The 19642-nt window shown below is 43.9% G+C and overlaps 1 protein-coding gene across 1 annotated transcript in view; it reads right to left on the reverse strand.

Moving 5' to 3' along the window:
• The window catches only part of LGR6 (leucine rich repeat containing G protein-coupled receptor 6), a 148098-nt gene extending 142143 nt beyond the window's left edge, over positions 1–5955 (reverse strand). The window contains exon 1 of the mRNA XM_083746523.1: positions 5550–5955. Within this exon, the coding sequence (XP_083602649.1) occupies positions 5550–5752 (203 nt within the window). The 5' untranslated portion in view covers positions 5753–5955. The remainder of the gene's footprint in view (positions 1–5549) is intronic.
• Between the last annotated feature and the right edge of the window lie 13687 nt (positions 5956–19642).

The raw sequence follows: 19642 nt of genomic DNA on the forward strand, positions 1-19642 counted from the left end.
CCACATGTCTAATCCTGGTTTTAGCCTATTTTAAATCTATGTTTATTTGTATTATTGTAATCAGACGCAATAGTTTTATTGTTGCATTTTAATAATTGTTGCTGTAAATCACTTTTTTGTGTATGAGCCTTTTAAACAAACAAACAATCCTAATATTTAAGGGGCAGACCTTTACAAACTCAGGTGGCCATCTGATACCCTCTTTCCTTGGTGAGGTGCCACATGGAAGGGACACTTACAACCCAGGCCATCACAGAAATATGCTTGGGTATTCCTCTGAATAACATGACTTATGTATGCACACTTACTCCCAAGAAAATGTGCATATTAGGATTGCAGCTGTAATGCAAGTTCTGGAAAGAACATTATTGCTAAAAGAGGAACGTTGAGCCACATTCCTGGAATAATATGTAAACTGACTGAAATGGAGAGCAATCAGAATTGGTAAAGCATGTTTCACAAGGGAGATAGAGATATCCTAATTGTTTTGGTGTGCTAAACCCTAGTATGATGCCATCCATAGTCGATGGGCTAAAAGGCAACCGATGAAGACATTATCACTTGAGTGTAGTGAGAATATTTCTGCCCCACCCTATGAAGGAATGAACGCTGCTCAGTACTATGCTGCGTCTACCCCATAACCAACACCGGGGTTAGAGATGACAGCTTCCTGGCAATTTCTTGTGCCAAATTCCTGTCATAGTATGGTCCCAATCTGTCCCTCACCTCCAGTGCTGGGCAACAGGAGGGGCAAGTGAAAAGGTCAGAGCAAGGCCAAGCCCAAACTAACAGGCTCGTCTTGGGCGGAAGGTGCAGGTCGGTGCTATTTGCATTAGTGATCCTCCATACTGGAAGCAGAAACAGTAGAGAGAAGGGTGGCACTTGGGTTTCAGATTTGCAGGTGGGATGCGAAATTCCAGAGACCCACAAAGAATGTCAAAGCCATTGGAAAGCGCCTTCTCAACTGAATTCCGCTTGGAATTGCAGCGGAGTGAAGCGCCCACCCTGTTTCAGATGGGCAAGAAAGCTGATTGGGTCCAATTTTCACCGCTGCCCGGAGGGAGGGAGAGCAGGCAAGGGGAGAAAGGCTGCTGCTTCTTACCATTATTTTTCTCACATTTGCCAAGCTGATGGGTAAGTGGCAGTGGTGGTGGTGGTGAGGGGAAGCAACAGGAGGGTTTAGGGACTGGCACTAGGGCCCTGAGGCCTTAAGATATTGAGTTCTGTGCCTTCCTCACCCCCAATACCAGCAACAGGGCAGGTGAGCGCGTAAGGAGGGTCAATGATGAACTGGAACTTAATATAAAAAGAGCTGGTGGCATTCACAGTACTGTGAGTTTATATTAGGAACTTGCCCCATACCAAGGCAGACCATTGGCCCACCTAGTCCAGTACCGTCTACTCTGATTGGCAGCAGCACTCCAGGGTTTCATCCAATCAGGGGACATTCCTGGCCCTACCTGGAGTTGCCAGGAAGTAAACCTGGAACCTTTCACATACAAAGCATCAAAAGAAGATGCTCTGAGCAAATGGCATCTGCCTTCTGTTTAATAGCCTTATTGTACCCAACATTACTGCCTGTGCTCTTTTTGCTCAACTGCTGAGAAAGCTTATAATAATGACTTGGGGGAACTGGGCATTTAGATGCTGGAAACCAGCAACTGTATAAATAAGACATTTATAAAGCAGTTTGTATAAATCTATAAGCCAGACAAATCCATAAACTAATGTAACTATTCTTCATGAATTTTTGTTGATCTACTCCATCAGTAGGGGTTGCTCTGCTGATTCACACTGCAGAGTTCTAGTCCAAGGAGGTAAAACATGAGCAACGAGATCCACATGTGTCTAATCACGTTTGAATTGGATTTCCCAATCAAGTTTAAACTGGGATGCCCCTGACAGCCTGAGGTGCAGGGCTTGGGAGGGAGGAATCTATAGCACCAAGAGACATTTGGTGCTGAGACAGACTCACACTTACAATTACCAGTTACAAGCAACACCTCTGAGTTTGAAATATCCATGTACATGATGGGATCCATCCACTCTTTGGAAAATGCGACAAACTCTAAGTGCACAGGAGGACAGGGAAAAGGAGCAGATAGCAAACACCTGAAAAACCTTTCTATTTGAAGGATGGCCTTGGGAGAATCTATACTTTATAGTGCAAGGATGCGTACCACAAAGAGCTGTCAATGGCGCCACCACATGCCCAAACTAGGCAAGTGCCTACAAGAGGGATACATTGCAAAGTGATTATTTTGCAACCCATCCTGCTGAACTCTTGAAAAGTTTTGCTCAGAAATAGGGTTAGATCAGTGTAAAGCAACAAACATTTCCAGATGCAGCAAATTTTGATGTATCCTTCTGGGTCAGGGAAAAGGAGGCTGAAATATCCCTGGAAAAGGAAAATTCCTATACATATTTATATCCCAGATGTTGCAACCTTCATGAGTACTGTTCCTTTAGCTATTACGGCCAGGAATATGTTCTTTGTGATCTTGCAATCGTGCTAGAACTGTTACAAAACTCAGTAATAGCTAAGAGGCAAATTGTACATTAGTATGTGCAACAATGCCGCAACACATTTTAAAAGCTAAACTCCTTTAGGATGGAATTTAAACCAAAAGAGAAGGAGGCCATGCTTAACTCTTTCCCCACTCACTCTTTGTTTACTCCAAATTTTCCCCAAAGGTTTTTGCCTCACATGATTTTGAATGCATGTTTACTATTCTCCCTTGCACAGTTTAGTTCTGAGTTTACGGATGTTGATGAGACAAACTGGGCCCAGACACCTGATGCATCTTTTACATTCCTGTCCTTGTGTCTAGATTTTGTGGCTTCTCCTATACACAGTTTATGTGTGCATAATCTACCCTGGGTGTAGGAAGGTCATTGTGATGACCTGGTGACCAACAAATGGGGCAATTGTCACTGGTCTTAATTTCTAGCTGTGTGATAGTCAAGCTCTACAGTAATGCAGTGGGACAACAATAGCAGCTGTTGCTGCTGCTGCGGTACAAACAGCTTCAAGGCAACAGGACGGAAGGGTGAAAGTGAAGATCTGGTCAAATCTAGCGTTAAGAGATTTCTCCTGGGTTTTAAAGGCAGGATGTGTGAGGATGAATTTAAAAGGCAAATTGAGTCCCCTAACAGCACTTCTCAGATAGCATCCTAGGATCAATGACATGATGAGCTGCTCAAGCAGACTACTCTGACCTAGATATAACATCTGATAAAGGCTGGGGGCACCATGTGTTGGAGTGTGCTGTGCAAAAACAACACACTGGTCCAAAAAAAGCTCTGGTGCATCTCAAAGAAGACTGTCTTCTGGTCAGGCGGATGCATGATATGGGGTAGCTTACATGGGCACATACACTTCAGATCTTTATTCAGGCTGTGTCAGATAGCCAACTAGGAACTAACTTTCCCCTCATTAATCCACTGATCAGTAAGCCTCCTTCTGAAGGATAGCTCATGAGACTCTTAATCTCAGGGTCGTGGGCTCAAGCACCACATTGGGCAAAAGATTGCTGCACTGCGAGGGGTTGGGCTAGATGACCCTCATGGGCCTTCCCAACTCTGCAATTCTATGAATGTAAGATTTCAGGTGGCATTCAACTGAATTTTACCAGAGTAGACTCATTGAAATCAATGGACATGGCCAAGTTAGGTCCATTGATTTCACTGGCTCCACTGAGTCAAACTTAGTTGAATGCCACCCTTTAACTCCTGAGCTGCAGCTACCAATCCCTCCAAATCCATTTGCTGAGTGCCTCTGGATATGAAGTGCGACGCGAGGCCAAGATCCTAGAGGGTACCATATGTGTGCGCGGCAGGGCCGTCTTCAGCAGATGCAGCACTGGGGTGCAAATATCTGCCCAGCGCCCCCAAATTACCACGGATAGTGTTGGAGTGGCCGTAGCTGCGCACTGCCGGTCATCTGGGGGGGGGTGTGCAACTCTCCCCCATGCTGCTGTGGGAGAGTGATCCCCGCAGAGGCTTCAGAGGCTTGGGAGGGAAGCTGCACACCCGCCAACCTTATGGTTGGTGGTGCGCAGTTGGCAGGCATGCAGGGAAAGGGGAGGCCGCCGGCAAAGCCGCACAGCTCCCCCACTTGCTGGGGCATCCCTAAGAGGCCAGTACCCTGGCGCAACGCCCCACTAAGCCCTATGGGAAAGATGGCTCTGGTGTGTGGTTTACTCCAGCAAGTTCCCTTGTGCATCACGCTTCCCAATTAGCTAGGATAGCATCCCTCTGAAATGGTGGTATCTTTCTTTCCCAACTGACTCATTCCAGGGGGTCCAACACAGTATTGCTACTTATAGGCATCTCCCACTATCACTCCTGAGGCATTAGGAAAATGGACGTTAGAGGAGCATCTTGGCTTGCTGTGAACATATATCTTGGCTGGGTCCAGGATTTTCCTTTATAGAAGTCCATGCACACTTTCCAAAGTGTTTAGGAGACATGCACAGCAGGTGAGTTATCGCACTCACGGAAGTCGGAAAACCAAAACTCAAAGTTGAGTCATCTGCCAGATTCTCTGCTCTAAGCACTAGGAAATACTGCTCAATATAGCACTGCTTAGTGGGGATGAGCAAACGTCAGCCCGCTTTGCCAGGTATGCCGTGTAATTCTTTTCAACAGCCAGGCAACCCTCACAAACCTCCAACATTCTCTCCTTGTATAAAAAGCCAGGTTCTCTGCATCCCATCCTTGCTTCCATCGTGCAGGACAGTTTTGCGCTCGTTAAAATTTCTGTGCCCGAATAGACAAAGTGTCTTTCACGAGCAGCCTTCCAGCTCCTCTCGTTCAAAGCGAGAGCGCCCGTCCAGCCCTGAGAGGCAAGGAAAAGAGGCGCGCAGAAAGGCAACCCCCAGAATTTCCAAGCCATCCTCCAGTCACCGATCCATGAGCAAACAAACAACTCTCCCGAGAGAAGACGTGAAACTTCTCCAATGCTGCTTGGAAGCCAATCAGCAAATCTCCTTTATCTTGACTCGTTCAGGTTCACCGTACCCAGCAGAGCTGGAAAATGTTTCCCAAAGCTCAGTGAACTTCCCAATTCGCTGGGAACTTCAAGCCGGATCCTGACGGTTCCAGAGCCTAAGTCCGCGTTGCCTCTTGAAATGTTTGAAAGACGGATCCCATAGCAGTTTGCAGTAATTACTCAGTATAAATACTCCATTATGCTCCCAAACAATCAGAATCAGCCCAGCAAACAAGCTCTGTCTCCTCTGATCCGTAGCAATCAAGAAGTAAAGCATGCAGAACATCACAATATAAACAGGCTTTGCAGAGGACCACAAGGGGAGTGGGCAGCAGGAGGAGGGGGTGTTAGAGAAAATCGGTTCTTGTCATAATAACTGCCTGCTTTTATTATTTTTTTAAAAAGTTATTATTGGTTCCAATTTGCAAGTGGAAACTTTTATTTTCAGCAAAATGTGGCCTTGAAGACACCCAGCGGACAATTGGGTGCTCCCCTGCGCACTTTCTACCACCAAGGAGGGAGAGAAAACCTCAAGGTGTGACAGTTTTGTACTTACAGGTAGGCTGTGAAGGGACTCAAGCCCCCCGGCACGGAAGAGAGCGCCAGCTCCGAGCAGTCCACTGACAGCATGATGCCATCTTCCTCGCAGTGGCACAGCGGAGGGCACGAGGGGGACGCAGCGCCTGGTTCCAGAGACGCGATCTGGAGAGCGCCTGGAAGAGACAGGAGAAGCCACACGCAGGGCGACAGCTGCTCCATCCGGACTCCCGCGGCAACAAGCTGCTGCTTCTCCTCCTTCACCAACACTGCCTCTCTCTGTGCGTCTCTCTCTCTGAGCTCTGCTCTGCTCAGCGCGTGGAGGGAACCGACCCAACACCTCACAGGCAGGAGGAGCACCTTCTGAATCTCCTGCGCTCCTCCTTGGCGCAGCAAAGATGCAGGCAGAGAAGGGAAGGCATTGTTGAATGATCTCGGTTATTGGGTTTCACACGGGCTGGGCTGGGCTGGGCAGGGAGCGAGAGGCTCACATGGGAGGAGTTAAAGGGGAACTTTCTCCGCACTCCCTCCTTCAGGGCTGGCAGGAATTTCATTCAAAAGGAAAGGGGAAAGACCTGTTAGTAGCTCAGGAATTTGTCTGGAAACGTGGTGGGTTTTTTTTAAAGAGAGAGAGAGAAGAAGAAGAAGAGAGATACTGACAGAGCCTAAAACCTCATCAGACAACAGATGCTGGGGGATAGAGGAGTTTTGCGCGCGCCCCCAGGCCCCTAAGATGGCCAAGGGCACTGGAGGACACTGTCCATTTGCCAGTGTTGAATTAAGATTTAGTCGCCAGTCCAGAAGAAGGGACTCTTCCTTCGTCTTAAGCTGCAAAATATCTTGCGTTGGTCCCTCACGGGGCAAAGTGAGTTCTAGCCCACAAGAGAATCTTTCCCTGTAAATGTATTCCTCTTTCAGGTGCCAAGAGACTCTTGATTGTTCTCCCTGTTATAGGGTCATGGTTCTCTGTTAAAGGTGAGTCAGCTGAATCACATCCTGCCGTTATAATGAGAAGTCGGGGTGGGAGGATTTTCTGGCTTAGAAAATGGTGCAACGAACTGATTTCAAACTTAACTGTGTAGAAGAGTGTAGAAGTCTGAGAGTCATCATACCAAATTTGGGCATAGGAAACAAATTATTTTGAATTAAACAGAGGATAAGTGACTTTGTGAAGTTGACGGGTAGTGTTTTTTTCATCCATAGACCTGGCTAGAGTAATTATTAGGGAAATACCCATCCATTTATACTGCACTTTTTGGGAAATGTTTTTTTGAATTAGGTCAAGGTGAACACCTTGCACATGCCATTACCATTGCCCACAAGTTTTGGGGGGTGTTTGTAGTTTTGTTTTGGTTTTTTAATTAAAAGGGCATTTTGTAGCCAGTGTTATTCAATGGAAGTTCATAAGGATGCCCCCTGCACATGCTCAGTAGGAACCTGTTGTGAGAGAAGGTTCTAGATGTGATGTTGAATGGACTGTGAATGCAAAGAAGGCTGGCTGGAATATGGCCATCAGGCTCTGTACATGTTACTGGTTTGAGCACATCTAGGTCACTTTCACACCCCAATTTGGATCAAAACTGGTAAATGCAGTCTTTCATAAGAAACATCAGGATAGATATGAATTGTGGCTAACCTGTGTACACCACTACTTGAACCAGTAGTGAGAGTGCCCTGGGTGCAGGGTAAATGGGAGTGTGTACACAAAGTTTGTGGCTGTATGACAGGCAGAAAAAGATGCAAGGGAAAGAGAGGAGAGAGATATGAAAGTACTCACAGACCCAAGGCTCACCATGAACAGTTCAGGTAAAGTAGGAGGTTAGAAGTTAAAGGAGACAGGGAGATGAAATCACAGGAGGTGAGTAAACATAGTCTGAGAGCAATGGGGGAGGTAGAAATATTTCAGAGGTACATCGTAGCTGGATTTCTGATAAGCACATGAGAGCCTTCAGGGGGAAAAGAAAGGAAGGAGATTTAGGGGACTTGTGTGTGCACTTTTTCCTTATGAATTTTCCCATTTTCTTTGGTGAACCTCAAGGCTAGGCTTGCCAATTGACCTAAAGAAAACATCATCCTGGCCTGCCCCTTTAACAGTACAATGAGCAAATATTAAGGGCATATTAAGCTAAATTAGCCACTTAGCTTGCATATAAATCTCTGCTCTTTCAAATGGTGTGTAATTTCTCATTAATGATACTATTTCTTTCTTTTTTGTTCAGCCAAAAAGACTCCCCAGAGTGACTTACATGCAGTCATTTACAACAAGATAGTGCCTGCCTGCAGACTTGCAATCTAAAAGGTACAACACACAAGGAAAAGAGGAGGGAAGAAGAACAAGCTAACACAGACACCGAGTCTTAAATAGTAGTTCTTATAAAGACCAGCTGGAAATAGTTTGGGGCATGAGATGATGGAGCTGATTTTTCAACAGAGCTGATAGTATGAGTCCTGCTTCTCATCTCTCCCACAAAGTTTTCCATCGAGTTTCTCATTTTCAATTTCAAATCTGCCTGCTGAGAGAGTTGTTAGCATAGCCTTCTCTAAACATACTACAATTACATTTACAATTAACCAAAAACAAATGAACAAAGAAACAAAACAACCTTTCAGTTTGACCTGTTGTGTTACGGGGTTCTTATGTTCACTCAAGCTACAAAATGAAGGCAAATCACAGCTGTTAGGGCCATGCAATTAATAGACATCTTATTTAGGCAATATTGATATGATATGACATTATTTCCTGTTATTAATTCAAGCTTCAGTGCTCCCTAGGAGCTGGATGGCTGTAAGTGGCAGAGCTAAGTCACAGATTCCTCTGTTCAGCTAAAGCTACTGTCTGACAATACAACCATCCACATAGAGTGATAGATATCAGTATTGTCTAAATAAAGGTCACACCCTTAACAGAGGCAATAAGAGCTATAATTTCCTGGCATTCTTGGGGAAACATGGAAAGCACATTCACAATTAGTTAACTAAGTAAAGCATAGACTATAGCACTGGCACTTCAAATGCATCACATCTTTAGAGCTACAATGTCATATAAAGAGCCTGATGAAGTTCAACTAGATAGAAACATGGAATTATAGAGTTGGAAGGGACCTTAAGGATCATCTAGTCCAACCTCCTACAATGCAGGAATCTCGCCCATAGTCATCCTTGGGTGAGCTCGAACCACCCAGCTTCTGAACCATTGCGTCCATAAGTTTCCTTCACTCTGAATCCAGGCAAGAGAAAGTTTAAAGACGTGCTGCCATCTGCCTTATTGCAGGGCAGATTCGAGGGTAAACCATACACAGAATGAGTCTGCCCCTGCGGCTTGATGGAGGTAGAAACTGTCTCGTTACGCTGCCATTTCTCCAGGGATATTTATTACCCCTGCTATGCAAAAATCTCCAAATGAATCCGAACTTCAGTGTCTAAAATCCCTGGTAGAGGACAAGGATCCTGAGATCATGTTAAGGGTAGCCAAATTCTCTGTGATTGCCATAAAACGTAGGGGGAAAGCTGTGCTATCATAATGATTAAGGTCTTAAATGATAATTTTAGGTTATATGTTAGTGACTAAGTTTTAATTTATATATTTTTAAACTGTTGTTATGTCTGTAGTGTCCCTGTTATACCTAATTGCAAATTCAAATGTATCCCTGCCGGGTTTTATGACTTCCTTGATATTGTATGTGGGCTGGAACTGGTCTGTGACCGAAATAATCATAATTCATACAGATTTTTAAAACTTTTTATTTATTTATGCCAGAAATGAGAGGGAACAAATTCATGAAAGAATGGGTGTGATGTTGAGATGGGCTGGATGTAAACTGATCCATCCATCTCTATTCTGATAACCCAAGACCCACTGGACTTGCTGTCAAATGTCAGATTTATATCAGTTCTGCACCACTTTAACGCTCATTAATAACTCTGGAATAACTCTACTATTCCAAACAAAAAAAATTCCTTCCAGTAGCACCTTAAAGACCAACTAAGTCAGTTCTTGGTATGAGCTTTCGTGTGCATGCACACTTCTTCAGATACACATCTGAGGAATCCATTTTAAACAGATTTATACATGATATATAGTGGCTTCAGTCACTTCAATTGCCACTCATATAAGATCACCACTTGCATTGACAAACTGCTGATGTCTGAGCCACCAATGCATTGTATTTTTTAAAAAGACTAATTAAATGCAAAATTATACCCCCAAATGTGTATATTATATGTAGAATATATGTAAAAGTATAATATATACTTTCATGTGGTACTATGATTTATAATTATTATTACACAAGTATTTGTATACACTTACATTCACTGCTGTATGTATCTGGTTACTTTAGGAAACCTAAAGTATATGTGTGAGGATTGTTAATCTTTGGAAGAGCAACTATAAACAAAAGTGCTTGCTTCTCACTGAGACCAAGGGATGAGGCAGGAATTAGAAAAATATTCATGCAGATAACCGTGATAAGGAGATTCTCAACACAAAGAGGAATTGGCCACTAGCATAATGTAGTTAGGCAGGCATTTATTCATCTCTTTTATTTGTTTCACTTATTGCCCTGCTTTTTCACCTGACAAGACTAGTGGAGTGGCATATAAAAACACAATTTAAAAATACAATATACACTAAAATCACACGCACACTTGTAGAGAGCATCTTCTTCTTCATCATCATCACCCATAAGTTTATTGTACTATCCAAAGGCCATGACAATTTTTGTAAAAAGAAAATAAAACACCTGTAAAGACAAAAGATCTAAAAGGCACGAGCAGATAATAAGGTCTTCTGCTGTAGACTTGGTGCCAGGCCAGCCTTCTTGGGGAGTTCCAAAGACAGTGTGCCACCAGAAAAAGGTTGTGTCAAGGGTGCCAACTTGAATAAAATATTGTGGGGGGCCAGGTAAGCCCGACCCCGCATAATCGATCACATGACACAGTGCAGACACACCATTTGAATGGGAATGCCCATCTACTTTGTGGGGGCCGAGGTCCCCACGGCCCCTAGGAGTTGGCTCCTGTGGGCTGTTTCTCTGGTCACTGCTTACTCCATTTCTGATGGTGAAGGGACTTGAAGAAGGGCTTCTGAAATCATCTTAAAGTTCCTGTCAGGTTCACAGTTGTAGAATAAAGTAGCCCTGAAGGAAGCCAGGTTCTAAGCATTTAGGGTTTTACTCGTTTTTTAAAAAATGAGCACTTTGAATTGTGTTGAGAAAACCACTGGCAATCGATACACCTGCACCAGCTTCACAATTTAACCCCTGTGTTTTGAACTAACTGCAGTTTCCAGACAGTATTTAGAACCAGTCCCACTTTAGGATGCATTATAAAGTTACCTGAGTGTGTGTGTGAGACTTTGTGTTTTTTTTTAATAAAATATTTATTAAAAGTTTTTTTAGTTATTTCTGTACTTTTAAAAAAAGCAATAAAAAAATGTTTAAAAAAAAATAAAAGTTTTTTTAGTTACAATATAAATAAGCAAACAAAGGTGTTACATGTCATAACATATTTTCTTATCTCCTTTGTACTTCCTCACATCTCCCGCTCCTGCGTTCCAAATTATGAAAATTAAACCAGCAATTTATCACCTTGTCTCCAACCTAACTGTCTATTTTTCCAATGTTATATCTCAAATTTTAGATACATTTATTTCACTCTTTAACAAATTAAACTTAGCCTAATAATTATCTTAAAAAAAAGATCGTTTTTTATTAAATTTAACTTATCTTCATAGTTCACTTCATCTGTTTTAATGGCACCAAATTGTTTAATGGCACCAAATTGTTTATAATCAAGCATCCTTCTTAACATTCATACAATTTACAATATCTTTGCAGGTAGATCTTGAATTTTTTCCAATCTTCTTCTACCGTCTCCTCTCCCAGATCTCGGATTCTGCCAGTCATCTCGGCCAGTTCCATATAGTCCATCAGTTGCATCTGCCATTCTTCCAGTGTGGGTAAATCTTGGGTTTTCCAGTGCTTGGCTACAAGTATCCTTGCTGCTGTTGTTGCATACATAAAAAATGTTCGATCCTTCTTTGGCACCCCTTGGCCGACAATACCCAAAAGGAAGGCCTCTGGTTTCTTAGGAAAGGTATACTTAAATACCTTTTTCAGCTCATTATATATCATTTCCCAGAAAGCCTTCACTCTAGGACAAGTCCACCAAAGGTGAAAGAACGTTCCTTCATTTCCCTTACATTTCCAACATTTGTTATCAGACAAGTGGTATATTTTTGCAAGTTTGACTGGGGTCATGTACCATCTATATATCATTTTCATTACATTTTCTTTCAAAGCATTACATGCAGTAAAGTTCAGCCCAGTAGTCCACAACCTTTCCCAGTCCTCAAACATAATATTGTACCCAATGTCCTGTGCCCACTTTATCATAGCCGATTTAACCGTTTCATCTTGTGTGTTCCATTTTAACAGCAAGTTATACATTCTTGAAAGTACCTTGGTCTTAGGCTCTAACAATTCCGTTTCTAACTTCGATTTTTCCACCTGGAATCCTAACTTTTTATCAAGTTTGAAAACTTCTTTAATCTGAGCATAGTGTAACCAATCTTGGACTTTGTCTTTCATTTTCTCCTGACTCTGCAATTTCCAATTGTCACCATCTTTTTCTAATATTTCCCAATACTTTGGCCATTTGGCCTCCATATTGAGCCTTTTCCGGGCCTTAGCTTCCAAAGGTGAAAGCCACCTTGGAGTTTTATTTTCCAATAAGTCTTTGTATTTTATCCAGACATTGTGTGTGTGAGACTTTGGCCTGGCTCTCTTTCCGTCCAGTAGAGGGCAGTAGCTGGCATACGACATTGAGCTGGCGAAAGATGCTTTTGTGCCACAGAGGCCGGCTAGGCCTTCAAAGATGAGACTGGATCTAATAGCACCCCCAGGTAGTGAATCTGATCTTTTTAAGCAGGGCTGGAGAAAACCTCAGGTCTGGGGGCCCATTGTGAGCCTCAAGGCCTCTCCAGTCAAGCTTCGGGACTCACCTCAGAACTGCCGTGCCTGGCCTGGGATGTGCTGTGATCTTCTTCCATGGGCAGGGCTTAAGGTATCAGAGGTGTGAAATTCTGCACAGCCCACAGGTGTGAAACATGGCACAGGATTCTTGCTGCTGGCTGTGATCTTCTTAGGACCTGCTGCCGCCCTTACCTGCTTCATTCCATTACCCTTAGCCCTGGGCATTTTGGAAGCATCTCCAGAGCACATACCGTGCGCTTGTTTGGAGTGTAGGTAGATTGAATGCTTTCCCTCCACCCACTCCGGTGGTGGGGTGGGCGTGTGGTGGTGTATTTTTCTGCTTCTGCTTTCTTCAGCGGGCACTTGTTGTGAATGTTGAGGCTCACATTCTTGCGGCTTGGCTGGAGGCTCTGTGTTTGCTGTATCCCAAACGCACTCAGCTTAGAAGCGCTCGCTTTCCTTTGCTATTTTAGGGTATCTTGCCATCAGGTTCTACGGCACAGCTGTAGATAAGTGGCATGGATAGAGGGGAAAGGGAGCCAGATGCCTGGGGCTTTGTTTATGGACTTGCCCTCTATGTGGCTTGGAGAAGGCCACAGGGGAGCCATTTGCTGGAGCGAAGAGGGGTGGGCAGAGGTCCTGGCCTGCTGCTCCCAGCAGGGCCATCCAGGGTTTGAAATGCCACAGGCAGCCCCAGTCAATGACTCCTGGACGCGTTTCAAGATGTAAACACAAACTCAAGGCAGTGCAAACACACAGCCAGCCCTTAAATGGCCCAAAATGGTTTAGAAGGTCATAAGCCAATGGCGGCCTAAAACCACACACATTCCAGGTTTCTTCTTCTTCTTTTAAAAAAAAGAACACTTGATTGTGTTCATCTCTGAATTTAAACTCATCCCCCTTGATCAGACTAATTTTGTTCCTAGGAGGATGACCAGTCTGTTGCATTTTCAGCATCATGCTGTCCCCATCCTACAACAACAGTTATCAATGGTTTGCAGGGGAAATGGTTCCAGAAAGAGAGGTTGCATTTCTGTGTACACGTGCATCAGAAGATAGCTCTTCCCAGTGGTTTTTTTTCTAAAAAAAATGTTTAGGGGTAGTCTCATTTTCCTACTCCTGTTGAAATACTGCCCCTCAATGAGGCCAGACTTAGATTCACAAAATGTTTAGGGGTATGCACCTCCCTGCGTCCCCCCAGAAAAAAAGCACCGGATCTTCCAACTGCTTAGCAGGTGCAGCATTAATAAATCAGAAAATAGTGCAATAAATCCTGTTCCTTACTGGGCCTAGAAGAGGATACAGGCACACTCTTGCACTTAGGCAAGTTGCTCATGGGGATTCTTCTTTTGTTTCATCTATGTTGCTAACTAAATAGCATGTGCAAGTGTGCATGCATGCACCGCGCGTCACATCCACTGCCGAAGAAATGAGTGCCAAAGGATGACTATAGGTCCTGTGAGTCAGTGTTTCCTTGCAGCAGACAGGGAATTAAACCAAAAAGACAGTGAGATTATTAGTTAACTTTCATCCGGCTACTATAGCTGTGCATTTAATTAACCTTTAACAACAGCTCAGTATGCACCCATTTGCATGCTGTGAAAAGTTTCATCTGCTGATTTCTGCAGGTCAAGCTGTTTTTAAAGGTACAACAGCCATTTTTTCTCCATGTAGCTGATAACTCCGGTGAGACACAACTAAGTCCAAAACTTGTTGGAATAGTTTTGGTTTGCATTGGAGGAAATTTGGGGTTTTAACTCAGGGGATCTCCTGGCTTGCAGTCAAAATGATCCTTGCCTTCCCAGCAGACTTGCCTTTTTTAAAAAATATGACACCAACCTGTGTTTGGTCAAGCCCTATCTTCTTCTTTACATGCTTTAAGGCTGATTTTCCAACACTGAATATCCATGCCAGGAAAAGCACCCCCCGTTGGCGTAGGCTGAGAGAGAGTAGCTTCACAGAGACTGTACTGGGAGGTTTGTGAATAACTCTGGTTTGAAGGAACATCCGTCTCCTACTTCCTTACCTAGTAGCCTGTGGACATCACTACATTGCAGAGTAAGTTCTCAACGTGTCCAAAAAAATCTGTGACCTGCTTTCATCTTTAGCAGACAGAGGGTGGCACTTCATATTTATCAGTGTATGCATGAGTGCATGTGCGCATGAGCATGTTTGCATGGCAGCTGTGTAAGTGCAAGGCTAAGTTTGTCTACAGGGGTGCATAAACAGTAGTGAAGTATAAAAATAGGTTTGTGTATGTGGACGTGAGAGAGAATAAATAGGAGCAAATAGACCTTTGCCTGCTCCCTGGCAACTATTGGGAATATTAGCAATGATTTCTTTGTGCTTCAGTCTGCTTTTGCTGAGAAATGATAAAGGTGCATTAGGGCAGACAATGGCTGAGAAAATGTTTGCATCCAAATCTAACAGTGCTGTTTCCTTGAACTCAATACCCAAAATCAGTGAGGCAGCCCACAGGGTAAGCCAAAGACATTCTACTGTCAGAGGCAAAGGACAAGATGGTGCATACAAACGGGCACTCGAATCTTCCTTCAACCTTGGCAATGAGACAATATCTTCAACTACACAGAGGGGGCAGCAGGCTAGTTCAGGAGGTACAGGGCAGCTTGCTCAAACTCTGTTTGCTACACACACCTGACCAATGGCTATCTCTCTGTCTAATGGTAGAGCCGGTCTTGGCAACTCAGAGCAAGGCAATTCATTCACCACATTTACAAATGAAAGTTCCCAGTTTTATTACTGATACTCTTCCTGTCCTTTTAACAACTATTCAATATGCATCAGTTAAGCAAGCGAAGCTTTCCCAAAAACTTTATCTCCGTGGCTGGAAAAAAAAAAAGTCCTGCATGTCTGCATGTTGGGCTGCTGGTAGAGCATGAGAAGAGGGCCAGTAGTGATGCTTCCTGCCACCATGATTGCTATGCAAAGGCAGGACTGGTGCTGCAGGTGAGGGGAGAGAGAAAGAGAGTGGTTCTCTGGCCTGCTCCTGTGGGCTGTAACTCTGTCTCCCATTTCCTGGCGACACCCCCCAGCTCAGGTTGCTTATGCATTTCCCATTGTAGACTCCCAATTGCTTCTTTCCTTTCCTTCTCTTTAATTGTGATGCTCTCGGGAGCCAGACACTATCTGGGGCCTTTGTTCCTTGCTTAGAGCAATCTCCCTAGCTTTGATCTCCATTTCAGGGCCTCCTTTTCTTAAGGCCATTCTCCAGGAACAAAATCCAACAAAGCCAGAAATCTAAGACTCACTTTGAGCAGTGAGCCTTCCGCCCACCTGCTTTGTCTGTAAAGCATCCCCAGAAGCTAAGAGGTGCGTGTGGAGGGGGAAGGGAGGAAGTATGACTTGCGTTCTTGACAGATGTGTAGCTTCCATAGCATCTGGCCTGTGCCCTCAGAGCTGAGTTTCCTCCCTCCCTGGGATAAATTGCAAGGTGGCTTCCCTAGGAAAGGGTTGACCCAGCTTCACCTGCTTTTGGCTGTAAGAATGAGATGATACTTGAGCATTAGCCACAGAATCTCTATTTTCTGCTTTCATCACAAGCATTAGGGATTGGCTCAGGCTTCTGCCCGCTTTAAATGGGTGGATCCTAAAAACACAGGATTGGGAAGGGAGGGGATATCATGTTCAAATCCATGTTAATAGGGAGGACCATCAACTTGTATGGTCATCACATTTTATGCCAAGCAACCAGCTTAAAGTATGACACAAGTGAAGCCCAGGTGTGCCACATAAGGATGCTGGTGGTACAACAAGCAGCTCCAGGTGCATAAAGTAAGTGATCAGGTGCAGGAGCAACCAAGGCCTGAGTAAGACTGACAACCTATTTCTTGTCTCTGATGAGTAGAATTAATGTAGGACTACAGTAGTACCTTGGTTCTCGAATGCAATCCGTCCTGAAAGTCCGTTTGACTTCCAAAACGTTCAAAAACCAAGGCACGGTTTCTGATTGGCTGATGGGCCCCAGAAACAATGCCGACCGCCGAAATGGACATTCAGCTTCCGTAAAACATTCGCGAACCGGAACACTTACTTCTGGGCTTGCGGCACTCGGGAGCTGATTTGTTTGTCAGCTAAGCTGTTTGGGAATGAAGGTTCCACTGTATAACTCCCCAGCATCCCTAACCACTGGCCATGTGGCTGGGCAATGGCACCCACCTGAGAGGTGCTGGAACTAAGAGAACGAGGGAGGTGATCATGGTGAGTTCTGGCACCTTTTTTTCTAGAAAAATAGCACCGGCTGGGACTGATGGGAGCTGAAGCCCAACAACATCTTGTTGCCCACAAATACCCCATCCCTGCTCCAGAGCAGGTGTGGGGAACCTTTGGTCCTTTATATGTTGCTGAACGACCACTCCCATCATCTTTAGTCATTGGCCATATTGGCTGTGGCTGATGGGAGTCACAGGCCAACAGCGTTTGGATGGCCAAGGGTTTCCTACACCACCCACCTTAGAGATTTGGAGAAGGTCATAATTCTTACATAAAACTTTGTTTCATTTTGTGGAAGTCTGGCTAGTCATGGCTTGGCTAAGCTGGATTGTGGGTTAGCTTTGCTGTTGCTGCAAATGCCCTGTCAGTCATCTTGGTTGACCTGTTCCAAGGCAACGTGTTCCCATGCTGCCATTGTTTGAGCTGGCAGAACAGAGCAGCTCTCTACTCAGCTACTCTCATGCTATGTTGTCATGCTATACTGTCTTGCATCATCCCTCCATGCTAACAGGAAAAAAGTGGGAGGGGAGCAGGTTGTTCCTTTTTGTCCTAGAGTGTGCCTGACACTTTCCTTGCCTCACTGCTTGTAATTATGAACAAATTAGAGCACCATTGTCCTCTGTAATAGTAATTTATGCACAGCATACCTTTGTTCACCCTCTCTGCTTTCATTCATTTATTTGGAATGGGAGTTGTGCATTTTCTCACATACAGATTGCTATGCATCCCAGTGAGTACGTCATCATCCCAAACAATCAGTTGCCCTATTTGTTGTTCAGTTGTGTGTGAGCAAATAATTCCCACCATTTAAAACAATAAAGAGGCGTAGGTTTTATTGACCTTGGTAAATGTTTAAGCCAGAAGGAAAGGCAGGAATGACTGCAGAGAAGGAAATGGGAGTAATAGCTACACCTGCAAAGTGTCATTAGGTCAAGCAAGCCTACTCCATGGTAGTTGCAGAGGCAGAAGGTTCACATTGGGCTGGATTGAAAGATTCAAATCTCATCTCTACACATGGTCAAGGGTGTGTGTGTGAGAGATCACATATTTCCTCCCCACTTGATGATTTTATTATATTTCTAAATATGCTGTAACCTGCCCAGAGTGGCTGGGGAAACCCAGCCAGATGGACGGGGTATTAATAAAAACATTATTATTATTATTACTCCCTGTTCCATCTCCAAGACCACCAGATATCCATGCTATGGGTATAATGCTTTAATAGCATATACATGTCCAAAATCCAATGTGTGTAGACCTGCATATTCAACTTAGTTGGAATATTCCACTCAAAATCTGGGAATACATTGTGCAGTTGGGGAGATATTGGAGAGAGTAACAATGCTATGAGTTAGGAAGTGATGTGAGCAATGCTGCAGCCACAACAGGCATTGTAACCTTCCAATAGTTTGACTTCACCCCCAAAGGCACACTCCTCCATTGTCTCCCAACACAGTCGGATGCCAACAAACAAACAAACAAACAAACAAACAAACAAACAACAACAACAACAGGAGTGATGTCAGTATTGCTGTCTGTGCCAAGTGTTTTGAATTCTTCTTCACACAATGCCATATGAACCATTAGTGTTTCTTGCTATTGTTTGAAAATAATCCAGCTTTCCTCATCTGGTCCTCTAGAGCTGGATTCATTTGTTCTCTGTCTGAACTCCAGCCTGCAAAAGTAGCCATGCTCTCTTGTGAACAATCAAGCTTATTTCCCCACAAATGATTTTGAAGACAGTGCTGAGCTTTTACATTTGAAGTGGCTGTAGCTGAAATATTTCCCCTTGTTTAGTCTAGTAGTTACCATACTCCTAAAACTTATTTTAAAATGTTGGCTCTTGGAGAAGTCTAAAACCAAACAGAAATAAGGTTAGCTGTATTTAAAAATTCTTATTTATGTTCCAGAACAAACAAGTGAATAAACAAAATAAAACAACGTAAAGAAATGGGCTTTTAATTGACTGGCAGTTTTGTTAAACTTGTTCTGCTATGTTCTTATCATGTTTTTATTTATTTTTGTTGCTTTAAGCAAATACTGAAAAACCAGTATATAAATGAATCACTTAGAAAGTTGATCAGAGGTCAGGCTCTTTACTTTAAAGATGGTTATTGTGGTTTAGTTGTTCAAGATTGGTTGACAGAAACAAACTATAGTGCACTGAGATTTGCTCAGTGAGCACGTCTATGTATGATAAACATGGGTCCAGCTGCATCACCCTCAACTCACCAGATAGCTTTTGTTCCCTGAAAGGAAACTGCCCTTTCTCCCTTACTCACCCTTAAACCTGGAACTGCTTCCCAGCATGCCTCTGTGCAGTCACCTCCACTACTTTCTTCAAATTCCTCCTCAAGACTCATTTTGCCAGGAAGCCTTGTGACTAGAGCCCTCTCCCCTATAACATAACACAGCGTTCACCAACTTGTTGCCCGCTGCCCATTGTTGGACTACAACTCATGGGAGTCCCAGGCAGCACAGCGAAGGCTGCTGTAACTAATCCAAAGGATGTTGTGTAGCTGGAATATTCTTCTCCTGTTTATAGTTCTACCTCCATTTCTGTCCATTGTTTCCTTGCATTCATTTTGGATTGAACGTCCCTGGGAACAGGGCTCTCAACACTGCTCTATGTAAAGCCTCCATAGATAGTGCTAAAGCAGCCTTCTCAAACCTGATGGCCTGCAGATATGGTTAGACTGCAGATCTGATCCTCTCTAGCCAACATGGCCAATGGTCCAGGGTGGTAGGAACTTAACACAGGGGACAGCAAACCTTTTCAGCAGGTGGCCGGTCCACTGTCCCTCAGACCTTGTGGGGGACCGGACTATATTTTGGAAAAAGAAAAAAGAACGAATTCCTATGCCCCACAAATAACCCAGAGATGCATTTTAAATAAAATGACTCATTC

Source organism: Podarcis gaigeae (genome assembly GCF_964106915.1).
Source record: "Podarcis gaigeae genome assembly, chromosome: 6".
Taxonomy (NCBI): Eukaryota; Metazoa; Chordata; class Lepidosauria; order Squamata; family Lacertidae; genus Podarcis; species Podarcis gaigeae.